The 12,611-nt window shown below is 43.6% G+C and overlaps 1 protein-coding gene across 1 annotated transcript in view; it reads right to left on the bottom strand.

The window, feature by feature from the left end:
• Positions 1-12,611, bottom strand: part of OBSCN (obscurin, cytoskeletal calmodulin and titin-interacting RhoGEF) — a 164,995-nt gene that overhangs the window by 136,841 nt on the left and 15,543 nt on the right. Inside the window, exons 3-5 of the mRNA XM_063171002.1 lie at positions 8,177-8,446; positions 4,212-4,472; positions 819-1,121 (exon numbers count right to left, since the gene is read on the bottom strand). Coding sequence (XP_063027072.1) covers positions 819-1,121; positions 4,212-4,472; positions 8,177-8,446 — 834 coding nt within the window. The remainder of the gene's footprint in view (positions 1-818; positions 1,122-4,211; positions 4,473-8,176; positions 8,447-12,611) is intronic.

The raw sequence follows: 12,611 nt of genomic DNA, 5'->3' as shown, positions 1-12,611 counted from the left end.
TTACTGATTTTTTTTTTAATCCCTAAAATGTATAAAGGCCTAGGCCAGAAACACCTAAGTCCCATACAAGTGTGTTGTTTATTGAATAGCCAATATCATTCTTAGATTTCAGAAGGAGGGACTTCTAGATATACCTATGAGTCAGTTCTAGATATTTTAGCACAATACAGATATGTTCAGACAGCGAGGGACAAGGATGACACAATCGAGACACACTATGATCAGAGTTTGTGTGGGTCTTCAATATCTGTACAGATATTTCCTAGTGCAATGATTCAAAGGAAGAAGAAATCCCATTGCACCCAATGATTCTATAGCTACATTGGCACCCTAGAAATAAAGCAAAACCCCTAGATTTCTCCTAGAAATTCTTAGATTAAAGACAGACTGGCTAGAACTTGGTTTTCATGATGGTATGATCACCCATAAATATTCTCTATGTGCAAGATCGATATCTCTATAAATTGAAAATTGTACCATAAGGCCATCTCAATTTTTCTTTGAACTGCAGGGGCAGAAGAAGCATTTACAGGTTTAAGGTCCAGAGCAGGGAGCTCTGCCTCTCCCACAGCCTGATGTGGGATATTGGAACATGAACACACAGTTCCACCACAGAAACCCAACCACCCTCACTGGGGTGGGTTTGGGCTTTTTCCTTCCTCCCTTTGCTGAAGGTCAGTGTTGGCACAAAGCAGGAGAACCAGCAGCGAAGGCAAAGAGGATTTGCTGGGCTGTTTCTCCATCCTCAAAGCCACGGGAAACATTTTCAAAGCCTCCACGTGTCCGACCACCCCATTTAGCGCCGGTTTCATGCTCACCGAGGTGCAGGCTCCCAGGGAACTCCAGGTAGGGGCTCTGTCCGTAGGCATTGACAGCAGACACTCTGAACTGGTAGTCAGCCTCTTCTGGCAGGTTGCTGACCGTAAGCTCGGGGCTGGGCACGTGGGACTCGTGGCACCTGACCCAGGTGAAGCCGGTGAGCTTCTTGCGCTCCACGATGTAGCCGTCCACCGGGATGGGCCGCTCCATCCTCGGAGGGGACCACGCCAGCGTCACTGAGGTTTCTGTTTTATTTTTCACCACAGGGTCAGAGGGAGGTTGGGTGGGAGGTTTCTTGGGAGCTGCGCAAGGGAAGGAAACAAAACCAAGCAGAGAAGTGAGTTACATCAAAGGGGGAAAGCTAAAATTGTTTGCGCTGGGCTAAAAGCTCATCTTGCTTAATAAACCTCAATAAAACCTTGATGTGAGATGGAAAAGCAAGAGAATGGATGGAAGATGCTTTAAGGAAGTTTTAAACAAAGATCATAGACTCATTTTCGCTCCAGATGAAGTTCAAATTTGGATGTCCAATAATTGTATTGCACAGCTAAACATATGTGGTTTCTACACTGTCGCAGACATCTTTTATGAAAAATCCTTTCCTTAGGATTTTTCCTCCTGAGAAGCTGAGAGGCCTCAGGAAGGAAATGTAAACATTGATTATCTGCTGCTGTGGAATGCAACAGGTGCATCTGTGATTGGTCTCATGTGGTTGTTTCTAATTAATGGCCAATCACAGTCAGCTGGCTCAGACAGAGAGCTGAGCCACAAACCTTTGTTATCATTCTTTCTTTTTCTATTCTTAGCCAGCCTTCTGATGAAATCCTTTCTTCTATTCTTTTAGTATAGTTTTAAAGTAATATATATAATAAAATGATAAATAAAATAATAAAAACAAAACTTCTGAAATATGGAGTCAGATCCTCATCACTTCCCTCAACCTCGGACCCCTGTGAACGTCGTCACACTACACAATATTAAAACTGTCATGACAATCAGAGAGGCTTCAACAAACATTTTGTAGGTCTAAGTCTTCAGTGCTGGATACAGACCCACATTTTTGCCCTTCACAGCTCCTGGGCAAAGCAGACTAGCACTCAGCTTCTTATTTTCACTCTGCTGATGGTTTTACCCATCTTCTAAGGTTGTTCAAATCTTTTAAGAGTTATGGAGAGCCTGGCTTGTTACACAGGCTTGGATGCTCCCTGCAGCCCCTTCATCTGGGTATCTGTCCTACTTTTGAATTTTATGCTGCCCCCACTGTAACAAAGCTGTAACTTTGTCTCCCAATAGTGACATTGTTTGGGATCTTTGTTTTAGTAATTTATGCAGAACCAGTTTCTGGGACTTGGAATTAACTTCAAAAGGAAGCAACAAATATGTGTTCCCACCATGAGAACCCACTATTGAGGAGCTGTGCCTATTTTATGGTACCTGAGGCTACAAATGCATTCCTGCAGGTATTTGCATAATAAATTTTTATTTTCAGCCTTTCATTCCTCTTGAACCCTTTAGAGAAGGCTCAAGTAACATCAGGATTATTCACTATGTGCTGCCACTTATATGGTCAAGAGGAATTACCTGATGTGCTCTGGTTACACCTCCACTGGCATGGCCCAGGATTAATTTCATTTAATTTTGGCTATCTGAAAGGTGTCTGGGTGAAGTCAGTCAACCAGACTACAGCTGTGATCCCACGAGCAGCACACTCAGGAGCAATTAATCCAGCTTAAAGAAGGTGTGGGAGGGGGGTGAAACACACAGTGGACATACTCAAGAATTCCTGACTGTAGATGGAGTCTGTTGACGAGCCTAAACTAAAAACTGAGCTCTGGGACAAGTGATCTCCTTCCTGCCTCTGTTTCCTCATCTTTAAAATGGGCGTGGTTTTGCATTATTTATCATCTTGCATTAACAATGCAAGATGACAAATAATAAACATTGCCTGTACATTATAAAAGATATCAGAACCACCACCAATCCCACCCAGCTAATTGAAAAAGATGTGGACACAGCACAGAGGATTCTCCAGACAGTAAATCCGATATGCACAAAGTGTAAAAATAGGAAATCTCGAGGCGATACGCTTTTCCTTCCTTACAGAAATAGACACAGAAGTGGTTTGGGGTGCACAGTTACCAGCCTGTCAGTGACTGCTGGTCACAGATAGATGTCAAAGGTCCCATTAGGGTAACATTAAGCTGAACACTAAGCCCTGGAATGGGATCTCTTGACCTTGCCATCAGAAATGGTAATGCAATGTTTTCTTCAGCAATAGCTGTTTGTGGGAAGACAGTTTCTTATAATTTCTATTCCATGAATCAACCCTTTCTTCATAATTTAAACAGCAGGGTCTGAAATCAAGCTGAACTTTATTGTCCCCATTGCATAGGTGCTTGTTTGGATGGTATAGCTTCTCAAATACCTTAGAAACTGTCACAAAACCAAATGTGACACTTTCCTCATTTTTTCCTCATTTTAGTTCAATGGCTTCAGAATGCCCAAACCAAGTTTATGTAACTCAACAGTTACTTATCTGTTAAATAAAAGATTCCTTTTTGACACTGATTGATTGCAGTGGTGGAAGAAAAGATTTACTCTTCCCAAATTGTGAGTGATTTGTTCATATATGAACCAGAACTGCAACAGAGCCAGAAATCACATGTATTTATGCCTTAAATAAAGCAGATTTCACATGGGAAATGCAGTGTCATCAAAATAATGCCAAATAAAATTAGGCAACTTCACCAAAATTTCATTTCAGGTCCAGTCTTGATGATGTTGCACCTGCTGTTACTGCTCTGTTAAGTAAGATAAGATTGTAGCATGGTCTGTCCCCAGCACTGCTTTTACCAGAGAAACCATGGATGCTCCACCTCTGGAAGTGATCAAGGCCAGGCTGGACAAGGCCCTGAAAATCTTGGTTTGATGCAAAGTGTCCCTGCCCATGGCATGGGATGGAATAAGGTGATCCCATCCAACCCAATCCATTCCATGACTCTAATATCTCAGAGATATTCTCTCTGTTTGGATCCATCCAAACACCTCACAACACTCAGGATGTTGGCTTTTTGTGGCAGACATCAAACCTTCAGCTGGTTTTGGACACCAAAATTACCACAATGGCACTCGAAACAACAACGGTGCAATGGGAAGACACAACACCAAGGCTAAACAAAAGAGAAGCTCACTGGTCACAGTGAACTGGGTGAAAGTCCTGTTTGGATCCCTCCAAACATCTCACAACACCCACAGACAGGCTGATGGCCTTTTGGTGGCAAACATCAAATTTTCAGCTGGTTTTGGACACCAAAATTACCATGGTGGCACTCAAAACAGCAACGGTGCCGTGGGAAGACACAACGCCAAGGCCGAACAAAAGAGAAGCTTACTGGTCACAGTGAACTGGGTGGAAGTCCTGCTTTCATCGGCCAGGAAGGCAATCTCCCCAGCATCCTCCACCTTGCACTCCCGGATGGTCATGGTGTGCTGTTTGCCAGAGCGCGTGATGGAGATGCGGTCGCTGGGCTTCACTTCCTCTCTGTTCTTCAGCCACCTGACGTTCTGGCAGTCGTTGTCCAGCTCCACGCAGAAGGTGGCTGTGTCCTTGATGAAGACAGCAGTTTTCCGTGGGAGTTTTTTAATGATGTTCCCTTCAGATAACAAAATAATCACGGTCAGCAAACAGCAGATATTAAACGCTTTGGACCGTCCAGACTGAAACAGGACTAGCCCACACCCAGTCAAAATATTGTAGACACCATGCAGACACCTGAAAATAAATTTCAAGGCTCTGAATCACACAGAACAGATGACCCCAAGGACTCATTTTGGCCTTCAAAGAGAGAAAAGCAAATCTTATTTGACTGCAGTCACTCAGGTTTCTTTACCAAGCAAAGCCAGATGTTGGATAAACACAAAATATATATGGCCTTGCAAGAGAACAGATTTGACAGCTTTCATTGTCCATATATGCTGGAAATTCAAATTAAAACTTTGCTGAAGTAGGTCAGTCTTAAGCCAGACAGGTCTCTCCTCTGCCTTTAGGATTTCACCTCCATCAAAGTAAATCACATAATCAACATGGCAGACACAGAAGTTACCCAAATTATTGAGAAAGACACTGAAAAATCTCAGGTTTCGTCTTAGTGTCAACACAGAAATTCACATTAAATGAATTTATGTCCTTTCCAAGTGACTGTGATTATCATCACTTACTGGGACAACCCCAAAGCTGTAAGATGTGAATATTCACACAAAAGATTGGACAAACCACAAGGAGACCACCCCAAACGACCAACAGTGACTGGCTCCAACTCCAGAGCAGTCCCTGAGAGGTGAAAGAGGCTTTGCCCAGGCAGATCAGCCTGTTTAATGGACAGCAATGCTGAATTCCCTGATAAAGTAACAGGTTTCACCACAAGATTCAAGCTTGATTCTCTGCTTATCCTCCTCCTTGACCTCTCTGCCCTCAGCACTGTGCTCATCCCACAGCTCTCCACCTCTGGCCCAGCTCTCACACTGTCCCAACCCCACCTTGCTCTCTCCAATCCCCTCCAGGGCAGGCACAAGGCTCCCTCAGGATGGCTCTGCCTCCTCTCCCTGCAGAAAGCTCCACCTGGCTCAGTCACTCTCTCTTGGATGGAACATGCCATTACAGCACAAACAAGTGAAAAAATACCAGCTGTCCTGCTGGGAGCAAACACACAGGGGTGGGCTGGTCCAGACCTAACAGAAGGTGCAACAAAAAGATGTCAGTCTGAGCTCTCCCGTATCTCTGGGCTAAATTTTCCCTACTGCATCCACCTCTGTGCACTCTCAGCTCTTTACTGGTGGTACAAAAAGGAATTTTCATGAGGATGCACATCACCCAGCTTTTGCGTATGAAGAACTCCTTCTGGTTCCACTGGGAGTGAAACTCAGGCTTCAAATGAGTCAGGACAAGATGAATCCTGTAGCTGTGGCAGCCTCCAGTGCCAGCAGCTCTGGGGTTTGTGTCTGCTCACTGACAGACACCCACACCATACCCAACTACACCTACTCCCACTCCAGCCTGAACCACCAGACTCAGGACACCTGGACTTGGCCATCCTTTGTCCTTTCCTGTCAGAATTCAGGACATCCCTCTGGCTGTCCTGAGCAGCCCAGACCCCTGCCAGGGGGTTCAGAGACCCTGGCACAGAGACCAAGACTCCTGTGGGTTTGATTATGACCAATGGAGCAAATTACCAACGTTACATGAGGATGCAAGCCACAACAGTTTAAGTAGAATGACAGTGAATTTATCATGGGGTGAAAAATAGATTTTTGGGGTTTTTAGAATGGAGGTTCAGGAGGAAAGATGGAGGAATCTGTGCATGTCCAGCCTTTCTCCTTCTTCTTGGCCTCCATCTTCTGGGTGATGTTGGCACTTTTAGACTGGTTTAGAGTAGAAGCTCACTGTCTAACATAGGTGATAGGTATTGGGCAGTAACTGTAAATATTGTACATGTAGTTTTTAGTATAAAAACATAACACCCCCCCCCCGGGGGGGCAGGCAGAGTGCCTGGACTGTCCTGCTGGACGGACCTCAGCAGGACAGGAGAAAGAATTTTACAGATAAGACACAATAAACAACCTTAAGACCAAGAAATGACAAGCTCTGACTCCTTCTTCAAGCACCAGGCTGGGAAAAGAGACTTTCTGACACATCTCAGGGTCACTCTGAGCAGCTAGAGTCCCAAGACTTCCTTTGTCCCCTTCCTAAACTCCAGAGAGCAGCTCCAGCTGCCAGGGACCTGGAGCTGTGTTTTCCAATCTAAACCATGGTGGTACTGACTGCAGCCTACACCACACATCTGGCCACAAACCACAGCTAAACTCCCTTTCCATTGTGGTCAGCATCATTACTGGACAAGAGTGACCCCTCTATTCACTGGGCAAGATGGGTGTGACAGTGCCAGGGGACACATCTGATGCTTGAGGTCATGTTAAGGTGATGCCTTAGGATTCAGCTTTTATATTTTTCAGATCCTGTACTGCTTTAGTATATAACTCTAAAACTCCATGGCCCATCAGCTGCTGTTCTCACGATTCCTCTCTAGGCCTGAAACTCAGGGACACCTAACTGTCTCAGGCCCTGAGAGATGTAAACCGTGAATTCCCCTGAAGCTGTGTCAAGGGAAGTTTAGGCTGGTTATCAGGAAAAAGTTTTTCACAGAAAGAGTGATAAAGTTCTGGAATGGCTGCCCGGGGAGGTGGTGCAGTCCCCATCCCTGGGTGTGTTTAACACAGCCTGGATGTGGCACTGGGTGCCAGGGTTGAGTTGAAGTTTTGAGGCTGGGTTGGACTCGATGGTCTTGAAGGTCTCTTCCAACCTGGTCATTCTGGGAATTGGGGGATGAAAATTTGGAGTAAATTACTTCATTACCTGAAGCTGTAATTGGAGGATTAACCCCTGGTATGTAAGCGGACCAAATTTATAACTGCATGAAAAACTCATGACCATCATCATCCTGGGTGTAGCCCCTCTCAGAGGTTTCTGACTGCCCCAGGTGAACCTTTGAAGGCCTTTAATAAATACCCACTTTTATCCTCCTAATCTTGCCTAGCCTCTGCTTCAGGAAGCTACTCCAAAGCATCAAGGAGAAGGGCCAGGCCACAGCTGGAGGCAGCTTCTTCCAGCATGGGTTCCCACTGGGTGACATCTTGTGCAACACAGCCCGTCCCTGCTGTGTGGCCCTGTGTCCAGAGACACCCTGCCAGGAGCCCCAGGGACCCACTGACCACATCTTCACACCACAAGGGACTCTGCTCCCCTTCAGTGCCCACATGGACATGGTAAATCCTGCTCTCAAGGTCAAACCCAGAGTTCCACGTGTGAATCCCACACTTTTGGCCAATCTGAAACACCAAGAGCTGTTCTTACCTAGAGCAATGTGCCCTCCCATGGATGGAGTGACAAAACTGTCCTTTGTCCCCTTAAAAAGGAAATAAGCCCAGAAGTTTCTCTCCTCAATTAGGTAAAAAGACCCCTCATAGGACCTGAGGGACTTCACCTCAAACTTAAGGATAGCTCATTGGACAGGAGCCAAAAAGTTCCACCTGAGCAATTTACTAGAAAAAGAAGAGAATGAAGAAATGAATGGCTTTTGTGAGATATTTTACCAGGAGCAAGTAACTCTTGCACCTGGCTCAGTTTATCCTCTGTAAAGAGTTTTGTTATCTTGCCTTTTATTAAACCTCTTTGTTTCCAACAGTGCCACAGAAGCCATCCTGTTGATTTTATGCCTTCTACGGTACCTGCGCTATCTTGGGTGTGAAACAGACCTCCAAGAGCCGATGAGACCAGGCTGGAGGAGGCTCCTCTTTCACTTACCTTGGACAGAGAGCTCTGCAATGGTCCTGCTCCCTTCCTTCATCTCGCAGATGTAAACAGCATCATCGTCCGTGGTGACGTTCTGCACGGTGAGGCGGCGGTAGGTGCCCTCCTCCTCGATGTTGTACTTCTTGCTCTGCTGCAGCTTGGTCTCCTCCTTGAACCAGGCTGTCTCTGTCCCAGCCACGGGCACTTCGCACTGGAACGTGGCAGATTCCTTCTCCCGCACCTCGAGGTCCTTCAGCTTTGCCTTGAAGGGTATGGTGGGTTCTTAAGAGGGGATAAAAGAGGAAGGAGAATGAGAGATTGGAATTTAGGAAGAAATTCTCTTTGAGGGTGGTGAGGCCCTAAAATACATTGCCCAGAAGAGCTGTGTTGTGGGTTTTAGGATGAGGTGAGAGATGAGAATTGACCCTAACTTTTCAGAAGGCTGACTATTATATTATACCATATTATATTATATTATATTATATTACATTACATTATACCATATTCTACCATATTCTACCATATTCTACCATATTCTATTATATTATATTATATTATATTATATTATATTATATTATATTATATTATATTATATTATATTATATTATATTATATTATACTATATTATACTATATTATACTATATCATACCATATCATATTATACCATATTATACCATACCATATTATATTATATCATACCATATCATATTATACCATATTATACCATATTATATTATATTATATTACATTATATCATATTACACCATATTATATTATATTATATTACATCATATCATATTATACCATATTATACCATATTATACCATATTATATTATATTATATTATATTATATTATATTATATTATACCATATTATATTATATTATACCATATTATATTATATTATACCATATTATATTATATTATATTATACCATATTATATTATATTATATTATATTATATTATATTATATTATATTATATTATATTATATTATATTATATTATATTATATTATATTATATTATATTATATTATATTATATTATACCATATTCTATATTATGGGTGTGGTGTGCTATACTATATGAAATTATATTATACTATACTATACGAAATTATACGACACAAAATTATACTGTATGAAATAATACTGTATGATACTATACTATATGAAATTATACTATATTATATGAAATCATATGAAATTATACTAAAGAAAGAGAAAGGAGACATTAGAAGGTTAGGCAAGAACGATGATAAAAACTTGTGACAGACTCAGAGAGTCTGACACAGCTGGCTGTGATTAGACATTAAATTAAAACTATTTACGTGTTGAGTAAATAATTTTCTAAATTATATTTTAAAGCAGCAAAACATAAAGAAGTTGGAGCTTCTCAGCTTTTTAAGAGAAAATATAATCTTAGGAAAGAGATTTTTCATAAAATATCATAGTAACAGAGCGGTGGCTGCCCCATCCCTGGAAATGGTCAAGGCCATGTTGGAGTAAAAGGCCTCAAAAGGAATCCTTCCAGAATTGGTTCAATTGTGATGGTGTTCACAGGGGTCCAAGGATGAGGGAAGAGATGAGGATCTGACTCCATGTTTCAGAAGGCTGATTTATTATTTTATGATATACATTACATTAAAACTAAACTAAAGGAATAGAAGACAGGATTTTATCAGAAGGCTGGCTAAGAACAGAAAAAGAAGGAATGAATAACAAAGGCTTTTCTCTCAGAGAGTCTGAGCCAGCTGACTGTGATTGGCCATTAATTAGAAACAACCACATGAGCCCAATCCCAGATGCACCTGTTGCATCCCACAGCAGCAGATAATCAACATTTACATTTTGTTCCTGAGGCCTCCCAGCTTCTCAGGAGAAAAAATCCTAAGGAAAGGATTTTTCATAAAATGTGTCTGTTTAATGACAAACAAGCTGGTCATGGGACACAGCACAGGGCAGTAATTCCAGATGGGAGTGAGCAGCTGAGCTGCTGCAAGAACCAATGTTTTAAGGGTCTTACAGCAGAAATGAGCTGAAAGGGCACAGAGAGCTGTGAGGTGGCTGTGCACAATCAGATGTGCACAAAATGAGTTTTCCGTTCTCTCCACCAGCCCCAAAGGCTCGACAGCAGCTATTGCCCACAAAAATAAAAGAAATAGAGAATGAGCCCCAGTCTCCCAATTGCCTGAGCCCTCCTCCAGCAGTGGGGCTGCAATGCTCTGGCTGAGGGCCCAACCCAAGCATAGATCAAAGCCACCAAGCAGCTGCACGACAGTGAGGGAAGTCACTTCATGAGCTGAACAATGTCAAATTCCAGCGACAGCTGCGCTGTGACATCACCCTGATACCCCAGGCCTGAAGTGGGGAAAGGGGAGCTGGACTGAAGAGCACAGCTGGGGCCAGGGCCTGGTGCCGCAGTCATGTCTCACACTGGATCAGCCAGTGCTGGAACACTGCTCATGCTTTGCGAGAGATCATGCCTGGATGATGAGAAATCATCCCTTTACCTTCCAGTATTGGCTGTGCCAGCTACCAGCTGGTTTTTTGTGACGCCATCCTGCCTCACCACCCTCATATTAAAGAATTTCTTCCTAATATCTGATATAAACCTCCCCTCCTTCAGTTTAAATGAGGTACCAGACTCTAAAGTCTTGACAGGACACCTGAAGGGAGCAGTGCCATGGACTACCTTTGCTATCCTGAGGGTAAAACCTGACTGGGAACCCATATACTATGTCCAGGAACAGGAAGGTGACACTAACCGTGTTAACTTGGAATTTTTTTTTTAATATTATGCCTAAATACACCTCGGTTTAAGGCAAGTAAAAGCCTTGCCTTAAAAAGCCTTCAGCTATGGTTACACAGATCTCTGTCGCAGACATCTTTTATGGAAAATCCTTTCCTTAGGGTGTTTCCTCCTGAGAAGCTGGGAGGCCTCAGGAACAAAATGTAAACATTGATTATCTGCTGCTGTGGAATGCAACAGGTGCATCTGTGATTGGGCTCATGTGGTTGTTTCTAATTAATGGCCAATCACAGCCCAGCTGGCTCAGACAGAGAGCTGAGCCACAAACCTTTGTTATCATTCTTTGCTATCCTATTTTTAGCCAGCCTTCTGATGAAATCCTTTCTTCTATTCTTTTAGTATAGTTTTAATGTAATATATATCATAAAATAATAAATCAGCCTTCTGAAACATGGAGTCAGATCCTCATCTCTTCCCTCATCCTTGGACCCCTGTGAACACCGTCACAGATCTACTCTGCCCACACTCCAGATGGTGATTAGCCTTTTTTTCTTTTTTTGCTGATTTTTTTTCAGGGTTAAATAAGATATTATGATGATATTCTTTATTCTGAGGGTGGTGATGCCCTGGCACAGGGTGCCCAGAGAAGCTGTGGCTGCCCCTGGATCCCTGGAAGTGTCCAAGGCCAGGCTTGGAGCAACCCGGGATAGTGGAATGTCTCCCTGCCATAGCAGGAGTGGAAGAAGATTAAGTGTAATGTCTCTTCCCAAACATTCTGGGATTCTGTGAGGCCCAGCTTTGGTCAGGGGGATGCAGCCCTCTGGCAGGAGGGAGGCTGGAGCTGCCACTGGGAACACTCAGAGCCGCACAAGGGCCAAAAAGAAACACAAGCTGCACCTGAGAGGCACACAAGTGTATTCCCATATTGGAGCAGCTGCCATATCATTAACCCCTCTCCCTTTACAGTCACTAAGCAGTACCTAAAGTGAAAAAAAAAAAAAAATCTATTCCAGGAAAAAGCTCAAGCACAGCAGGGTTGGTTGACTCTTAGGAGCATGCTGCAGGAACAGCAGTGCTCTCCCAGCCAGGCAAAGGCAGGGCAAGGCTATCTTTGGCAGCTTGGAGTCACAGATATCCTCTGAAAACAACTCTGCTTTCATCCTGCACACACGTCTTATCTCCCTCTGAATGGAGCTTTGGAGCAACAGCAGCTGATAAACTGAACTGAGGCCTGGGATGAACCCAGCCCAGGGCTTTTGGAGATGTCAGAGTGGTTCCAAAACCCACCAGCCTCCTCCTCCTCCTCCTCAGCATCCCTCCATGCTCTTTACAAGGTCTAGAATGTGCCTGGTCAGGTTGATGTGGGTCAGGGGACTGCAGAAGGACCAGAGGTGTCCTGAGAGCAGGTAACCCAAACCATCTGGCCCATAACCAGCACCCCCATTTTCTGTTTTATTTGCACCCAGGTCAGAGAGGTGCAAATAAAACAGAAAATAACAGAGCTGCCAAAACCTGCCCACTTGGAAAAACGTGAGAGGCACAGCACTGCAAAACACTGAGGGAGCCCAGAGCAAAAGCAGCTCATGGAATCAGCAGGAAACTGCAAGAACTTGGATCAGAGACTCATTTTGCTGCCTATCCTGAGGAGATATTTCTCCAGTCTGTCATAGGATTTTCTGTTTGGTCCACAGCAAG

Source organism: Melospiza melodia, chromosome 1 (genome assembly GCF_035770615.1).
Source record: "Melospiza melodia melodia isolate bMelMel2 chromosome 1, bMelMel2.pri, whole genome shotgun sequence".
Lineage (NCBI taxonomy): Eukaryota > Metazoa > Chordata > Aves > Passeriformes > Passerellidae > Melospiza > Melospiza melodia.
Note: the sequence above shows the minus strand (reverse complement) of the source record. Positions and strands in the feature narration are given on the sequence as shown.